This window comes from Colobus angolensis, unplaced genomic scaffold (assembly GCF_000951035.1).
Source record: "Colobus angolensis palliatus isolate OR3802 unplaced genomic scaffold, Cang.pa_1.0 Scaffold206, whole genome shotgun sequence".
Lineage (NCBI taxonomy): Eukaryota > Metazoa > Chordata > Mammalia > Primates > Cercopithecidae > Colobus > Colobus angolensis.
Window position 1 is genome coordinate 3629010 of NW_012115222.1, and position 19182 is coordinate 3648191.

General features: G+C 35.9%; 1 protein-coding gene across 1 annotated transcript; it reads left to right on the top strand.

Annotated features, from left to right (window-relative positions):
* The first annotated feature begins 1762 nt into the window (after positions 1-1762).
* KIAA1024L (KIAA1024-like ortholog) lies at positions 1763-18924 on the top strand. The gene is made up of 3 exons (XM_011942103.1): positions 1763-1927; positions 14330-14557; positions 18745-18924. The coding sequence occupies exons 1-3, from the start codon at positions 1763-1765 to the stop codon at positions 18922-18924; spliced, it is 573 nt and encodes a 190-aa protein (XP_011797493.1).
* Positions 18925-19182: the final 258 nt, after the last annotated feature.

A 19182-nucleotide genomic window follows, 5' to 3' on the forward strand; every position in this document is an offset into this window, starting at 1 on the left:
AGGGAATGACGGAAGTATTGAAAGGAAGGACACCTAAGGAAAACTGAAGGTTCATACCACCTACCTCATGCTTTGGCTAAGGAAAAAGCCTAATCAAATATATTTGGATCTAGGTTCTGTGTTTCTACTTGCCAATATAGAAAGCCAAAGACAAGTAAATTTCTTCTTGAAGGTGTGTGTTATTCCCCAAAGAATCTTTTAGGAAGAACAAGCAGCCTGAGAAATATTTGTTCATTAGATATATTCTGGCAGCAAGCAGGAAAATCCAGAAAGTACCAAGCACATGCACATACACATAATACACTTGATTCTTGAAACACTTGTGGTTTCACTGTTTTGTTATTAACTGTCATTATGAAGTACCTATTACTTTCTCTAGTAAATGCATTTATAAAACCATCCAAACCTATTTAAATATTGTAAAATAGCGATAGAGTTTGGGTCCAAAACATTCTCAGAGAAAAAGTTAACTGCTTAATTCAGTTTTACAACTATAAGTAGGGCAGATACTTTTTTAACACACCCCCTCATGTTTATTGCTGTGAAGAAGATAAGTACTCTCCAGTGTCTTGCTTGATTCAAGAACATCCTGGCTGCTGACTCTTGTAAGCTGTATGGCACTCTTCTGAGATCTAGTGCTGATACATTCCACATGTAACCCCACTGCCCCTGGAAGAGAAACTTTCCTGCTGAGTCAGAGGAGTTTATAGAGATGCGAAATTAACAGACAACCTATGTCTTTTAGAAACTGCTAATATATCTATCCTTTGCCTTCTTACAAGTGGGAAAGTTTCTGCTCCCTCCAGATGGAAATCCATACTTTCTCAGTGAGAAGTATGGGTCACCTAAAGCAGAGTACCTTGTAAAGAGAGAACATATCTCCATTAAAGTCATCACAACTTGCTGGCTGGCTACAACTGCCCACAGACTCACTCCCACCACCTTGGCTCTCTCAACAGCAGATGGGTTCACTTAGAAGAGCGTGTCATCCAAATCCAGCAGCCATGTTTTTTGGGCGGTCCAAACGTGCCGTGTGAACACCAAAGCACGTTGTTAAGAGTATATACAGCTGGGAAGAGAGTCAACAGGACCTAAGATAGTGAATGGGTCAAGGTAGTAGATTGGGGCACTACATTACTGTAGCAAACTATAAAGCAAATTCTTGCCATTTCCCTCCCTGTAACAAAGCTGACAACCTAAACCTGGTTAGGTTTCAAAAGAGTTGAGGCTCTGGGAGTCAAAACATGAGAAGAAACATAATCCCGAGTATCACATGTGAGGCTGCAGAGGCAGGGCCTCGTCAGCTGTGTTAGCTCAGCAACGTTCAAAGAGAAAAATCAAGCACTGTCTCTCTGTACGTGACTGTTTCCTGTGCTCCACATTGTGGGTTGTAACACTGAGATTCTGGCAGCCTTTATTCAAACAATAGTTTCCCTTAAATCGTTATTTCTAACTCTGAATGAAGAGACATTCAGTGCTACACATATCTAATTCTGTCATCCTATTAATTTTAATGAGTACAGCCCCATCTGTTCCAGTCAAGCACCCTCAGTGTACGTGTATGTGAGAAACGTAGGGCAGTGTGCTGCTTTGTTTCTTCGTCCCTGTGCATTGACGTATCATTTTGAGAGCAGTGACTGTGTGCAGCTAAGAGGCCTGGTTTCAGATGCCGGTCGGAGCATCCTCAGGCACATTAATAATGGAGGAGTCTGACAGGAGCAGCTTTGCCTGCCTTGGTTTTCCGCTGTAGGTGAAGGGAGACATGGATCTCTCTGTTTTGCCAAATAACAACCATCCTGACAAATTCCTGCAGCTTGACGTAAAGTCTTTAACGAGGAGCTCAGCCCTCCTTCAGGCCAGCCTGGCGAGGTTTCCGGGTGGAAATTATCCTGCTGCACAACACTGGCAAAACCTTGTCTACTCACAGGTAAGATCGAGTGGCACAAAAATATGGGTATTGGGGCTTGTTTCTTTTCGCCATCTGCCATTTCACCATTTATGCAAAAAGAAGCCTATAGGAACAGAGTACAAGGTGGCTACCCTGTCTTCCAACTTAGTCTTTCTCTCTTCCTTAACATTAGGAACTTTTCTTTATTTATAAAATAAATGAATTCTCTTATTCATTAATTCCCCTCCAAGCATTAGCTTCTCTGCCTATCTTCATTTTAAATTTCAGGTGGCCCTCACTTACTCCTTCCCTTCAAAAATTTTCAAAATAATTGTTATATACACAAATAAGACTTTGGGGGAAAATCTCCCATCTCTATCTTTGGTGTAATCTAAGCGTAAAGCATCAGAAGTTTACATTGTGGGCATAAACAAGCCGCTAAAACAGCTGGAGGTCTTGCTTCTGCTTCCCTTGGACTAGCTCCCTGTCATAGCATACACAGAAGACTTAGAGAACAGAACAATGGAAACCTAATTATTGAAGAGAAAAAATACAGCGAACTCTCCACCTTGAAAAAGTGCTAGCTATTATTGTAGATATTCTTATTTTCCACAGGTGTCCATGTGGACAAGGAATACTAATTAGACCTTCAAACAAAATGCAGGTTTTATTTCTCTTTTCTTTTGCATTTTCCTTCTTTTTGCTGACCAAAAGAGAAGAATAAAACTGTGATGAGTTCCATCTGCTGGACTAAACATAAAGGCCCTAACTGTTGCACAGCTCATGAAAAAGGAATAATCTTTGCTTTAAGACATGAAGGCTAATGGGGTTAAGAGTTAGTCAATTTAGAAACAGGAAGAAGCATTTCATTACAGAACAGATGTGACTGACCTACAAACCCCTGCAAGTCATTAAATCCTTTGGAGTGGTTCAAATTCCCTGAACAGAAATTTGTTTTCTTTTAAGAACAGTTGCTACTCATGAGTCCTGGTGCAAAGTGACTCCTTTGTGGTATGTTTGTGGGCTCCTCGGGACCTTTATCATGAGATCATTCAAAAGCAAGTACTCAAATGATTATGTAAGTGTTTCCTCCACCTAGAAGGATTTTAATTTATTTCCGTTGTAAGGCAGGCTATTATGACAACTGGCATTTTTTAAATTTTGCATCAGTCTCTTTGGTAATCCTCAAACCCTTCTGCCATTTCATACCCAGCCATGTTGTTGTTGTTGTATTTGTAGGTGTGCTTTTTTTTTTTAGTTTGAAATGAAATGAAATGAAATTGCTCCTTTTTCCTCCTTATTGTTTATATCATAGAATAAAATGATTCAAAAATCAGTTCAGAAAACTTGGCCCTTCTATGCTATGCAGTTTAGTCTAAGAAAACATATCCAGTAAATTCCTTTGAGGTTGGAACACATTGATCTAACATCTTTTGTTTGGTACTGAAGTTGACCTATTTCCTTCACGGGGAACTTCACAGTCTACAACTCTGTTGAATGTTGTTCCTAAACCTAAATGAAATGCAAATTTTTAAAAGGCAACTTTTTCTACAGGCCCCATTAGGTGGAAATAGTTATTCAAAGAAAAATCAAAGAGGTAAACTTCTGTTTCACAGGTCTTTGAATATGTGTTGTTAACATTATAAACTTCAAATAAACTTGATTTAGTTATCCTTTTAGCCTAAGAAGAAATGTAGTGAAGGCCAGTGTACTAACTGGCCAATTAATAATGCATGGAGTAAAGAGGCAGGACAGTACATCAAGTACAAATTCAGGTAATCACCACTTCATTTTGCAATGCATCAGTAAATAATTCTCTTTTGGGGATGGATCTTAAAATCCATGATTGATATATTCATTGGATAAAACAATAAATGTCATAGAAATGGCCATATAGAAGTTTTAAATATTTGCCATGATACTACGATTCCATTCCATGAAATAAGACACTGAATATACAAGTATATTGAGGTGTTAGGCACATATAAGGTGGTGGCTACTGAGTAGCTCTTAATTTAAAGCTCTCACTCCACTGGGGAGTCAGTAAGTCAATGGGAAGAACATGGAATAAAGAAATTAGAAACTTGGTTTCTTATCTCAAATTCACAATAAACCAGTTTTAGAGACATCTATCATGGCCCTTCATTCATGCCTCAGTATTTCCACTTGCAGTATTAGGATAATATTTATTTTACATATTTCCTTAAAAGCGAGAGCAAATGAAATATGAAGTAAAAGCAATTGAGAGCCAGATTTTCCTATAAAAGATCAAGAATATGTATGGAAGTATGTACATATGTATTGTTATTTATACCAGTATTTCAAAATGTATTAAAGTTATCTTTTCATTAGAATTTATTAGCAAATAATTCCATTTCCATTATTTTATAAATATTGTGGATGAAGGGGTGTGTGTATATATGTGTGCACGTGGTGGTTGAGGGAATGTACTCAACAGATATGTCAAACTGTGTGACTAACCCAAGCAGTAGATATAATACCACATGAAATCTATACAAACTCCAGAGTTGTGTCAACTGATCCTTTCATCCCACACCACACAAGTGCATGGTGTTTAGGATATACACTACTTTATGGAATGGCAAAGCACTTAACCTGCAGTCATTACCTTCAAACTCAGGGTAACCCGGGAGTTAAAACAGAGATTCCCTAGATTGGAAATGTCACATTGAATTCTTAAATATAGGTATCGTTTTACTATCAATGATTTATCATTTAATTTTTAAAATTCACTTTCCATTTTCAGAGGAAATTCTCTTGGCCATTTTTATATGAGCTAAAGCAATACCATTCAATCTATTTTTTTTTTTTTTTTTTCTGAGACATAGTCTCACTCTGTCACCCAGACTGGAGTGCAGTGGCAATCTCAGCTCCTTGCAACTTCTGGAGATTCAAGTGACTCTTGTGTCTCAGCCTCCCGAGTATATGGGATTACAGGCACCCGCCACCAGGCCGGCTAATTTTGTATTTTTAGTAGAGATGGGGTTTCGCCATGTTGGCCAGACTGGTCTCGAACTCCTGCCTCAAGCTATCCACCCCTCTTGGCCTCCCAAAGTGCTCGATTATAGGCATGAGTCACCATACCTGGCCTCAATCTAGGAAAATAATCTAGCAGTGATGGTCTCAGTTGATTCAGTAACCAGGGACATTGTAATTCCCATCTATGCAGACACTCAGGTCACCCATATTTGCAGAGAGTATACACAGATATTATTTGATTCTATTATATTTATACTTCTCGTTAATTCTTTCACCAGAGAAATCAAGAAGCTTCACAACAAATTTTATGTCAGTGCAATGAAGAAACATTCACCAAAATCTAATGTTTCTAACTGTTAAAATAATTTGGGGGATGTATCTGATGAAGGCATTTAGAAATGTATTCCAAATACTTCTGCCAACCACTTTATAAAACAAGTAATGAAAAAAAGGCTGATTTTTTAAAAATGTGATAAAATATGTGGTTTTCAAATGACCCCATCAAAAAGTGGGTGAAGGATGAACAGACACTTCTCAAAAGAAGACATTCATGCAGCCAACAAATGTGAAAAAAAGCTCATCATCACTGGTCATTAGAGAAACGCAAATCAAAACCACAATGAGGTACCATCTTATGCCAGTTAGAATGGTGATCATTAAAAAGTCAGGAAACAACAGATGCTGATGAGGATGTGTAGAAATAGTAACTCTTTTACACTGTTGGTGGGAATGTAAACTAGTGGAAGACAGTGTGGCAATTCCTCAAGGATCTAGGACCAGAAATACCATTTGACCCAGCCATCCCATTACTGGGTATATACCCAAAGGATTATAAATCATTCTACTGTAAAGACACATGCACATGTATATTTATTGAGTCACTGTTCACAACAGCAAAGACTTGGAATCAACCCAGATGTCCATCAGTGATAGAGTGGATAAAGAAAATGTGGCACATATAAACCATGGAATACTATGCAGCCATAAAAAAGGATGAGTTCATGTCCTTTTGCAGGGACATGGATGAAGCTGGAAACCATCATTCTCAGCAAACTATTACAAGAACAGAAAACCAAACACCACATATTCTCACTCATAAGTGGAAGCTGAACAATGAGAACATGTGGACACAGGGAGGGGAACATCATACACCAGGGCCTGTCAGGGGTTGGGGGGCAAGGGGAGGGATAGCATGAGAACAAATACCTAATGCATGCAGGGCTTAAAACCTGGAGGATGGGTTGATGGGTGCAGCAAACCACCATGGCACATGTATACCTATGTAACAAACCTGCACGTTCTGTACATGTATCCCAGAACTTAAAGTATAATTTAAAAAAAAATTCAAAGGACAAGAAAGAAAAATGTGTGTCTTTTTTTTTTTTTTTTCGTCTATTGTGGTGGGCCTTAATTTTCTAATTAGCAGTTGTACATCAGAATATTTTCAGATTAACTCCTTTGTTATATCTTTTCCTGGCTTCTATCACATCATTTTCAGAACCAAGGAGCATTCCAAACTAAACCCGTGAGATAGAGGGAAAGGCTAAGGGTGAGAGGCTGCTCTTCCATTGATTTCTAGACAATGTCATTTACTGAATGCATTTCCTAATCACCTTTCTGCACTCTTTTCCAATCCAATCACACTCTTTTTTTCCCCATAAATTTCAATGTCTTTCCTTTTTATCATGGGTTTTTTTGTATATAACTATATTTCTTCTATCTCTGAACACACGTCATGCCTTCCTAAAACTGTCTCTATTTTCAATCTTCCATTTATTATTTTGAAAAAGACAGTGCAGGGGCCAGGCGCTGTGGCTCACACTGTAATCCCAGCACTTTGGGAGGCCAATGCGGGCAGATCACTTGAGGCCAGGAGTCCAAGTTCAGCCTGGCCAACATGGCAAAACCCCATCTATACTAAAAATACAAAAATTAGCCTTGCGTGATGGCATGGCCTGTAATCCCAGCTACTCAGGAGGCTGAGGCATGAGAAACGCTTGAAGCTGGAAGGCAAAGGTTGCAGTTAGCCAAGATCGTGCCACTGCACTCTAACCCAGGCAACAGAGCAAGGCTCTGTTTAAAAAAAAAAAAAAAAATCCCAGCACTTTGGGAGGTTGAAGCAGGTGGATCACCAGATCGGGAGTTCAAGACTAGCCTGGCCAACATGGTGAAATCCCATCTCTACTAAAGATACAAAAAATCAGCTGAACTTAGTGGTACGCACCTGTAATCCCAGCTACTCAGGAGGCTGAGGCAGGAGAATTACTTGAACCCGGGAGGCGAAGATTGCAGTGAGCCGAGATCACGTCATTGCACTCCAGTCTGGGCGACAGGGCGCGACTCCATTGAAAGAAAGAGAGAGAGAGAGAGAGAGAGAGAGATAGAAAGAAAAGGAAAGCTGCACAATACAATAGTTTATCCTTTCTAAGCTTATATTGGATGACAATGTGGTACTTTGCAGGTGCATATATTATCTAGGAAGTAGACTGATAGCATCATCAAGTTCCTCAAGGTACCAAGTTATACTAAATTTATAGGATTAGAGAATTGGGCCGGGCGCGGTGGCTCAAGCCTGTAATCCCAGCACTTTGGGAGGCCGAGACGGGCGGATCACGAGGTCAGGAGATCGAGACCATCCTGGCTAACACAGTGAAACCCCGTCTCTACTAAAAAATACAAAAAACTAGCTGGGCGAGGTGGCGGGCGCCTGTAGTCCCAGCTACTCGGGAGGCTGAGGCAGGAGAATGGCGTGAACCCGGCAGGCGGAGCTTGCAGTGAGCTGAGATCCGGCCACAGTACTCCAGCCTGGGCGACAGAGCGAGACTCTGCCTCAAAAAAAAAAAAAAAAAAAAAAAAAAAAGGATTAGAGAATTGGCCTTGGATGGTGTATTTTCAAAAACAACACCCAAATTGCTCCAACAAACTGTTCTTAGTTGAGATCCAAATGTCTCTGGCATGAAAGCCTGTATTAAGGGTACCTTGAATGTTATAACACCACCTGTGAGCACCAAGAGCCCTGGTTATATGCAGGGGAAGGCAGGAGATGAGGTTTCAGAGAAACCTGGATCACACCATAGAGGGTCTGTGGGCTTTGTCTACGATTTTGAATTTTATCCCGAAAATTTTGAAGAATCAGTGAAAAATTAAAGCAAAAGAATGATACAGTGAAATATGTGCTTTACAAAGCTTTCCATTCTAGCAGTTTAAAACAAAAATGGTATGTTCACAAAAGAGCTGATTTTCTGGGACAGTTTGTCTATGTGCTCACATAGGAAATACATACAAAATGCCTTGTTTTCACTAAGATTATGATAAGGATTACGCTGAATGTACAGATCACAATGCAGAAAACAGAAATCGTGATGACCTTGATTCTCTCCATCCATGAGCATGATGTATCATTTTATTTATTCAGTTCTTCATATGGCCTTCAATAATATCTTTAATTTCCACAAAGGACTATTCCATATAATTTGCTAGGTTTATATCTATATACTTATATTATTTTTTCTCTTGATAATAGTACATTTTAAGTCATGTTTTATAATAGAGCATAACTCATGCATACAATAGATCATTACATACTGATTTTGAATTCAGGAAGTATGATTAAAATCTCTTATTTTCCCCGTAAACATCCCTGTAGATAATCATGTCATCTGCTATTTGTTTATTTATAACCCTATTTCTTTTATTTACTTATGTTTCTATTCTTTTTGCATTGCTTTGAACTTCCACTGCAAAATTATATGGACATTGTGATTACTAGCATCCTTGTATTAATTCTGAAACTAAAATAAGTGTTTCTAAGATTAAACCATTAAGTAAACTGTGTTCTGTAAGTTTGGGGCCCATTCCCTTAATTAGCTTACAAAAATTTTCTACCAGTTCTAGTTCACTAAGAGTGTTTGTTTTGAATATGTTTGAATATTTTGAAAGTCTTTTTCTGGCCTATTGTAAAATTTAATGTTTTTTTCCTGTTAATGTGGCAAATTTCATTAGTGTTCTAATATTAAACCATCCTGTTGGCATAACATCTTTCCCTGGTAAAAATCTGTTTTATCTTGCTACATATAATTTGTACATATTGTAGTATTCTGTTCAGCAATATTGCATTTATAATTTTGCATTTAAGCCAAGAGAAATTGGCTTATACTTTTCTTTTAGTTACTGCCCTCATCTGAAGTTTATACTAATTTCAAAAGTGAGCTGGGAATTGTTTCTTTTCCTATTTTCTGGAAGAATTTGAGTAAGAAATTATATATTTTGAGAATTGTACAAGTCGACTGTAAAACCCTCTGGCCTGCTGTTCTTAAATGTGTATGTTTGGAAGAGATTTAAAACTATTGATTCGAATAGTCAAATTATCACAGGTTTGTTACTTTTTTAAATTTTTCTCAATAAGTTTGGTAAGTTATATTATGTAAGAAATTGTCCAACTGCACATAAATGTTTAAAGTCGCTCAGTTTATTTTCTGATTGTTTCTTAATCTCTGCTGTGTCTCTTGTCAGTTCCCCTTTACATTCCTAACTGGGTGGATTTGTGTCTCTATTATTTTTCTTGAGCAGTATTGCCAGAGATATTTTAAATATTTTTCCAAAGAAATAGCTTTCAACTTTATCTTCTCCATTGTATATACTTATTCTCTTTAATATGTATTGATTCTGTCTTTATATTTATGATATCATTTTGACTGTTTTATTATATTAACTCAATGGCTTTAATTTTAAGATGTTGAATTCATGCTTACTACCTCATTAATTTTCTCATTCTGCTTTATAATGCAAGCATATATGCCCATAATATTCTCTCGAAATACCATTCCAGATCCAGCCAATAATTTTGGAATGTAACATTTCTCACTTTCATTCTAAATTTTAAAATGTTTATTATTATTTCTTTGAAATGTATTTTTAAATGTCAGCAGAATGTGTTATTTTATGTTTTTGATAATGATTTCTAGATTTATAACTAAGTTGTCAATGGTCGAAAAGCATGGTCCATGTAATACTGAATCTTTGAAATTTATTTTGGAATTTAACATGTTATCAATTTTGCAAAATTTTCAGTGTATATTTTTAAAATGAATATTTTCAATTGTTTAATAAAGACATCCATATATGTCACTTGAACAAACCTTTTGATTTTATGGCTCACATCTTCTTTATCCTTTTTTTTCCGCATAAGTTATTGAGTTACAGGTGGTATTTGGTTACATGAGTAAGTCCTTTAGTGGTGATTTATGAGATTTTGGTGCATCCATCACCCAAGCAGTATCCACTGCACCATATATGTACTGTTCTATCCTTCACCCCCTTCCACTTTCCCTCCAAGTTCTCAAAGTCCATTGCATCATTCTTATGCCTTTGTGTCCTCATAGCCTAGCTCCCACATTATCAGTGAGAACATAACGATGTTTGGCTTTCCACTCCTGAGTCACATCATTTAGAATAATAGTCTCCAATCTCATCCACGTTCTTTATTCTTAATGATGGTTTTGCATGCTTGAGAAATTTACATGTATAAATTTCTCCATGTAATTAAGTTTTGTTTTATAAATGTTGAGACTGTTTTATTAGATGCATACAAGTTTAGAATGACAATATTTTACTAACGTTAACTAACTTTATTCATTTTCTAGCAACCTTCTTTATATCTAGCAAAGCTTTTGACCATGTCTATTTTGTCTTGTGTGTGTGTGTGTGTGTGTGTGTGTGTGTGTGTGTGTGTGTTTTTCTTGGTGGTAGTCTAGTTATGTCATAGAAATGAATATACCAAAATGTTTAGTGACTTAATATATGTTTCATTCACACAAGGCCCGATGTATATGTTATAGATGTCCTAGGAGACTCACTTCTAAGTAGAATCCAAGCTCCTTCCTTCTTGAGGCTCTACAATATCAGAATCTCTATTAAGCTTTAAATAAGAAAGGGAAAGGTTAAGCCAAGGATCTTGCGAGGAATTTTACTGGTCAAACTTGAGTTTCATTAGGTTTGCTGAGCATCTAGTGAGGCTTAACCCATATATATATATATATATATATATATACACGCAAATATATATGTATATACACACATACATACATACATATATGTGTGTATATTTATATATAATGGTATATGAATATATTATATATGCCATATGTATCACCTTATATATATATATATCATCACATATGTATAATCATCTTCTGCTATATAGAGCACATTCACAAGAGTCCTGAGATGTGTATAGTGTCACAAAAAAAGAAAGTGAGCCAAAATCATGTGGAAGATTTCAAGGGGCAGACTTGGAAATGGTCTTTCATCCACATGTCATTAGACATAAAACATGTGGCCCCAATATAAAATCGAAAATAGATTAGGAAAAGCAGATATCCTCTGTGCTTAGGAAGTGGAAACAAAAGTAATGAGCATTTAGTCAGTCACAACACCCAGTTCTCATTGTTTATATTTGCCTACTATAAATTTTTATATTTTTTTACTCTAATTCTTTCTGAATCTTTATAGTTTAGGCATTTCTGTTGTAAATATTTTATAATTTAATTCTTTTTTAAAAATCTGATCTGACAATCTCTGTCACTGTAATAGGGAGTTTATTCCATTTACATTTAATGCAATTATTTATAATTATTTTTCTATGTTTCTGAGATTTTCCACCTCTATTCTTTTTTTTGAGCCTTTTTAAGTAGTCTTCATGTTTTTCCTACTGCTCTGGTGACTTAGAAGCTGTACATTGTTTCTTTGCTTGTTAGTAATACCTCTATATCCTCACTGAAATTATTTCTTAAAAATTTCTAATTAAAAAATCTGTGTTAAACTTACTATACTCCAGTGTATTCATTTCTCTTACTTTAAAATTCACAACTTAGTGATTATTACTATTATCTCTATTTCACCTAAATCAATGCTTGCCTGGATTCACAGACACATTTATCAGGTTTTTTTTTTCTTTCTCTCTTTCTTTCTCTCTCAAATTTCTCTTGTATCTTAAACATCTGTTATCAACTTTCTTCTTCCTGAATTACATTTTTAGAGTTTTTACAATAACCTATTAATTTTGTACACTTAATTTTCTTTGTTCAAAAATGCCTTCTATCTCTCTTTATTGAATTATAGTTTACTTCACATAAAGTATATAATGATTAAAGTGTATAAATGATAAATGAACAAAGTCATCCTTAATACAGAAAAGCCTAGGTAGGTTTTGAAGTGTTACCTTTTTTAAATAAATATTTAAAATGTAATTTATTTTAGTACCCAAGTAATTAAAATAATTGAATTACTGTTGAGTTTTCCTCTGGTAAATGTATTCTTTCTTGTGCAGTAGAGTGAAGGGTTTTTTGTTGTTGATGTTCTGAAAGCTATTTAAAAAAATTTATCAAGATTCAAATAAAAGCTCAACCAAAATCAGTATTGCTTATTTTGTGATTAAATTCATAATAAATTTATACTATTAATTTTTCTTTGCCTGTCTCTCAGACATAAAATTCACATGCAGTGCAAAAATAAATAGTACTATGCTCTATAATAAACCTCACAACTTTCAAAAATATCATCTAGAAATAAGAGTTTGAATGTTCTTTTAAAATGTATCTCTGAGTATTTTGCTGTTTTTACACATTAGATTTTCTAAGTCTATATACATTGTAATAGAGTGTGTACTTTTTTTCTTGATCTCCCCAAAACTGTATTTTCATGTATAGATCTTTCTTATTTAAGAAACTTAACCAACAGTGTAGAAGACAATCTGACAAAGCCAATTTGTCAATGTCAGGAGAATTATCCCTCTTCAGAGATGATCAAAGATGCCTAGCCTTGAAGAAAAAAATAAGTAAAAATTATGCTAAGCTTATACCATTTACATTTCTTATCAAATTACTTTTGCTCAATTCAGAAACATCACTTTTGAAGCAATCTATCTTTGAGATAAATGCTAAGCCAAGATTTATTATTTCAATGCAAACTTCAGTTTTAAAGAATATAAATTGACTTTGAGCAGACCAAGGACCTATTAAAGTCAGAGAGGTGTCTGCAAGTTGAGCTCTAAGAATGTGAAAAATGCATGGATTAAGAAAATTAGGGAAATCCAACACCGAAGAGAATGGGAATGATTTTATCTAGATGATTTTTTTTCCTGCTAGCCATTTCAGAAGGAAACTACATTTAACAGTTTACAACTTTAGCTTATATAATATAAATTAATATGACTCATATACCAACAAATGTTGACAGCATCAGATAATCATAAATATGACTCAGAAGAATAAACTTTCTATTAAATATTCTCTGTTTTGGGTGTCTAAAATACATGACATACATTTACTGAAAAATATCTGTAAATTAAGGAAACGAACCACTTCTTTTTAAAGTTAAAAGATTATCTAATATTAACTTATATGCAATCCCTCTCTTGATGTCTCATGACAAATGAAACATGACTCTATAAGCTTTTTGATTCTTCTCAATTTGTATTTGACCAATGAACAAATTTTAATTTCCAAAATGAACACATTTTTAATTTCTACCTTCATGATAGCTCAATATACTTAAGAAAAAAACAAAACAAAGTAAAAGTCTGAAGGTCAAGCCAGACACAGAAAAGCACACATTATATGATTTTATTTATAGAAAATATGAGATGAGTCCAAACGAATCTATGCTGTTAGAATTTGGGTGCTATTATAGCTATGCTTTGGGCAGGGGGAGGGAGGGTGACTGGAAAGGAGCATGAGGTGTGCTAGTAATGTCATGTTTCTAGGTCTGGATGTTGAATCTTGAGTTTGTTTGGTTTGCAGGAATTTATAGAGCTATGTATTTGTATATATGCATATTATGCTTCAATTAAAAAAGTTTTTAAAAACCTGAAAGTCAGTATTAGAGCTATATAACAGCCTTTACACATACAGATGCTAAATTACACGTACAGTGCTAAGTTAGCTTAGACCTCAAAGCTGTCTGAAACGGGAGCCATGATAGTATTTGTGAAAGTCGAGGCATATCTCTAAAATGTCTTTTAATTTTGACTTTGCTGGATTAACATAGCAATATTAAATACTATTTTAATAAGTCATGGAATATAAAAATAGAGATAAATAAAATGTCATTAAATCTCAATGCAAGTAACCTGAGAAAAGTTGGCTTTGTTCAGAATTCTACTATTTGAATTTGAGAATAAACAAGGCTCTTTCTCCGTAGTTATAAAATAGCATTTTAATGAATGATTAGTAAAGCTGTTTAAGATCACACATGAAGGGAAAACTCAATTGATGTTAGATTTCTAGGTCAAATGAAACCATAGAGTCCTTTCCTCATTCATTGTCCTAATCTCTTGGGTTTCTGCACAAAATCAGCACATTATCAGGTACAGTTATCTCACATTGCATTCCCTACTATCAGAAGGCCCGTTGCTAAGAGATGCCTTGTTTCTTTGCCTCTTAGAGGGAAAAGAAGAATATTGCTGCTCAACGAATTAGGGGATCCAGTGCAGAGAGCCTTGTTACTGCTGATAACCCTCCACCATCCATGTCATCAGTTATGAAGAATAACCCACTCTATGGTGACCTCAGTTTGGAGGAAGCTATGGAAGAAAGAAAAAAGAACCCATCATGGACCATTGAGGAATATGACAAACGTTCCCTGCACACAAACCTCTCTGGACATCTGAAGGTATTCACGACTAAGAGTCAACCTCTTCAACTGATAAGGGAGATCAGTAAAATAATCCTAAAAGAAAGCATTATTGAAGTGACAGGTATTCTTCACTAGGCACAGAATCTCTAGATTTCAGAGCATTTTGGCTCCTGGCTTTTCTTTCTCCCTTCTAGTCAGTATTTATGTTTATTTGTTTTGAGTTTTACAGTTCCGACAGTTACTGGCAACTGTATAGTGTAGAGAAGAAAAAAACTATGTGGCACAGAACAAAGGTTTTCCAGGAGGGTAAAAGGTTTATTGAAAATTAATTTGCAAGATTACATTTTCTTTTAGTTTTTAAACATTTATGTTCATGAACACTTAAGAGCTGATTCCCTAGTCTATATTTATTTAAAAATACTTATTAAGTGTTCTGTGTTAGGCACTGTGCAAGGAAGTTCTCATCAAAGATTATTTTATCTCAGCTCTCTCAGTGATTTAAGATTGAAGATTTACATTTTGGTCATTTTCCTGTGTCTCAGTAACAAAACAAAACAAAAACATTTCAACACAGGAAAAGAATGCAATGAACTCATTCACCCAGCTTAAATTCAACTTAAGTTTTTCTTTCTTTGTTTGCCCCCACTGGTGTCACCCCAACCCATGAAAAACTTCAAAATACCTGAAAAGCAAGGAAGCAGCCTTCTGTTTTCTGAATGGACTGGATTCCTACCTAGTCTTGGCTTGCCTCCACCTGCCCTAGGCCAGGAAGGCCTGCCATTTTGCAAGTACATACCCTTCATTCAAAAATGTTTATCTGTGCTAAGCCCCATACCTTAAGCACTCGAGAATTTTTTTCTTTCTTTTTTTTTTTTTTTTGAAGAGGACAGCACCCTGTCTCCTTGAATCCTACTCACACTTTTTACAATTTCAAATATGTGCTACTCAAAAGACCCACTGTCCAGAATCTTCGAAGTTTCTTAATCTCTTGGTAGATTGAATGTATCTCCTCTTTTATGTAGCCCGTTTTCCAGAGAAGTTTACATGACAGATGCTCTCCACAGAAACAATAAGCTTGTGTTTCTTTTTCCTTCTTTCTTCTTTTTATAAATTTTGCATTCCTTACCAAGAGTCTTAAGGACATCTAAAAAGTCACCCCTACTATTAGAAAAAGAAAGTATTGATATATTTTACAAACATTTCTTGACTGTATGTTAGGGCCTCTTCCTTTTGCTGATTACATGCAAAATAAGGGAACTATGGAGGTGCATGTTCCTGTCCCTACCCTCAAAAAGTTGATCTAACTGAGCAATTTAACAGACAATAACTATAGAACAAGATAAAGGAAGCTAATGGTAATAGTAACAGAAAGTGCCATGCAGTGTTCTGACTCATAAGTGGGAGTTGAACAATGAGAACACATGGACACAGAGAGGGGAACAACACACTCTGAGGCCTGTGAGGGGTGAGAGGCAAGGGGAAGGAGAACATCAGCACAAATACCTAATGCACGCAGGACTTAAAACCTAGATGACAGGGTTCATAGGTGCAGCAAACCACCGTGGCACAAGTATAACTATGCAACCTGCACATTCTGCACGTATATCCCGGAACTTGAAGTTAAAAAAAAAATCTGTACCCCAAATTCTCATGATACACTTTACCTATAAAGAAAACTTGCACATGTAACCCTGAAGCTAAAATAAAAGTTCACAAAAAAAGAAAAGAAAATGCCTTTCCCTCACATTTACCAATACTGATTATTTTTCAAATAAATCATCAATGATTGGAAAAAATGGTAACACATGGTTTGCTGATTTTCATTTTTCTGATTACCAGGCGAGGCTGAATATTCTAGTAAAAGTATAAAACGTGTTCACTATAAAAGCCCAAATTAGGATTAGTGTAATAGCACATAATTATCTCCTGTTAAATGTTGCCATAGGCTTACCTATGATACTCTTCATTCTCCGTTCTAGGAAATTGCTGCTTTTCAGGTTTTCTTCTCTTTCTTGTGGAATTAGTCCATCATCACCGTTGCCAGCGGCAGCACAATCAGTCAGGTTTTCTGATAATCCCATGTTATTACTTCCGTGCTTCTTTATTTCTTCTTCAACCTTGAGTGGAAGTTTCATATTAAGAATGGTTATTACTTTATACAATAAAAAGAAGATTTTGTTTCACTGAAAAAAAAATAAAGAAGAAAAATAAAAAAGAAAAAGTGCCATGTAGGATAGGAAGGGGGCATAAATCACATTTGATTATAAAAGAAATTCATGAAAAAGCAAACTTATTATGGGCTTGAAGGATGTATAGAATTCCAAAAGGTATAGATGGCTTGCCTAAGTGGGAAGGCTCTTTTTTCAGGGGTAGCAAGAGCAAAGGCAGAAATATAGGAGCTACAGGTTAAGTAATAGAATAATGGGAAAATAAGGCTAGAAAATAAAGCTAAAAAATGTTTGAATGTTATGCTTATGAAATTGAATATTATTGGCAATAAGGAGTAATTTTTTAAGCTGGACAATTACATGAGTTATGTTTAGGAAGAATGAGCCATAAATACAATGAGTGTCATGTTTTACTACAATCAGGACCTGCTCCCTCCCCTGCCCAGTCATAACAAAAGCCATAACTTTTGTTTTCATTAAAACTTCTTCTACCTCATTAATTCAACTTTCATCTTCACCCCTGTCTATATCTCATAGAGCCCCTAACTTATTTTCTGAAACCTTGACACCACTTTTAGGCTATAAACCCAAGTCCCTGTGGTCACTCCCATTTTTCTACATTGCTAAGAGTTTATAAGCCAGAAAAGAGAAAAGAAATCCATATTTAATTACAAAGGAAAGCTAGAAGCAGAATGTAAGACAAAATAGTCTCTATTAGTGAAGTTCTTAGTGGAGAACAGAGGCATTAAACTTACGAAGTGCAGGCCTCTGATTAGGACACAAAATGAAAGATAGGCATGAGGTAGACAAGGATTTTTATGTTATTATCCTTCTTCACAGATCGTCCATATTTTATTTTAACATTTTAGCGTTTGTAAAACTAAGAAGTTCAAACTAGTACTAGGGTAATGGGAGAACTGTATTGCCATCATCAGAATCTATCCTCACTTTCTATTCATACATGCATGCACATTCCTCTCCCAGCAGTGCACCTAGAAGTCTGAAGCTAGTTCATTGACCCCTGACACTGAGAAAGAAAACTTGCTGTGCCACATTTCAGCTGACTTTAAGTCTTCTGAGACTGGAGAGGCAAGGAGAGGGGGCAGTCCACTGTAAGCCATTACAACAAAGCAGGTGAAATATAATGAAGCATGAAGTAGGTTTGTGAAAGCAGAGATTGAGTATTCACTGTAAATTTGTTGTATATAAGGCATAGACACCAAATCTACAGCACCAAAACATAGCTAGAGATGTAACAGGAAAAAAAAGTATTTTTATAAATGTATGAACAATAGAGTTTGCACGTGATTTATCAGGTACAGGAGATCAGGTTGACTTGATAATTCTATGGGCCTGGAAGGAAAGATGAAGTCTGTGAAAGAAAGACAGACGTGGGGGAATAAATAAGAGCTGATGTGGGGAAGAATATAATGGGTCATTTTTTCAGGAGGTCAAAGTTTCTGCATGCCAGACATGTGGCAGCCCTCTACAAGGAAAATCAGTGGGTCAAGAGTAATGGAAGAGACTCCTGACTTTTTGTCCTACTACTTCCATGGAAGTCAGCTTCTGGATTTACTGAAAACCCCACCAAGCATGTTTATTCCTGCCATGTAGACAAAATCAAACCTCAAAGATTAATCTAAAGCAAAGAATTTTCATTTTATTTCAACATACTATGCTGAATTATATGCACTATTTATAGAATGTAAGGAACACTAAATTGGCTACAACATGATAGAAACACTGTTGTGTTTCTGACCCTCTAATGTGAGCAATTTAATTAAAGACTCATGAAGCCTCCTAATTAATTCCGATGCAGACCTACAAATGGGAACTGCAGGGATTCCTTGTCAGCCAGGAGACTGTAGCTACATTTTTATGCTATTCAAGGAAGCCTCGTATCACTCATGTGAGCCATGACATTGAAGCCTTGCCCAGGACAGAGTGAATATGGACCATCAGTCCCCATGACAGTGTCTTGTTCTACAATCTCAATTAATTTGTAACACTGACTGATTACTGATTAATCATATTCTCCATGTAACTTTCTTTTAGGAAAATCCTAATGACCTGCGGTTTTGGTTGGGAGACATGTACACTCCAGGTTTTGACACTTTATTGAAAAAGGAAGAGAAACAAGAGAAGCATTCAAAATTTTGTCGTATGGGTCTGATTTTACTTGCCATAATCTCCATCTTGGTTGCCATAGTGACTATTATTACTTTTTTCACCTGAGGAAACTGCAGCAGTCAGAGCTACTTTAAATTTCCTAAATTTTTTTCTGATAAACATTTGAAACCCTCTCCCCCCAAAAAATAACCAAAAAAATGTACATGCAGTGTGAATGGATTGTTGATTGTACTATTAAATGTAATTGTCCTGAAGAACGTGAATGTCGGATGTGGCATTCTGGCTTCTCCACTTTGTTCTATAAAAGCTTTGTAAGAGTTCCAGCCTGAGCTTTGTCCTTTGGGAAGCAGGAATTCTGAGGAC

Bases quoted from the DNA above. Each gene is read 5' to 3' on its own strand.
- KIAA1024L (XM_011942103.1), top strand. From the start codon at position 1,763: ATGGATCTCTCTGTTTTGCCAAATAACAACCATCCTGACAAATTCCTG. The intron at 1,928-14,329 runs GTAAGATCGAGT...TTTGCCTCTTAG, and splicing joins AAAACCTTGTCTACTCACAG to AGGGAAAAGAAGAATATTGC. The intron at 14,558-18,744 runs GTATTCACGACT...ACTTTCTTTTAG, and splicing joins ACCTCTCTGGACATCTGAAG to GAAAATCCTAATGACCTGCG.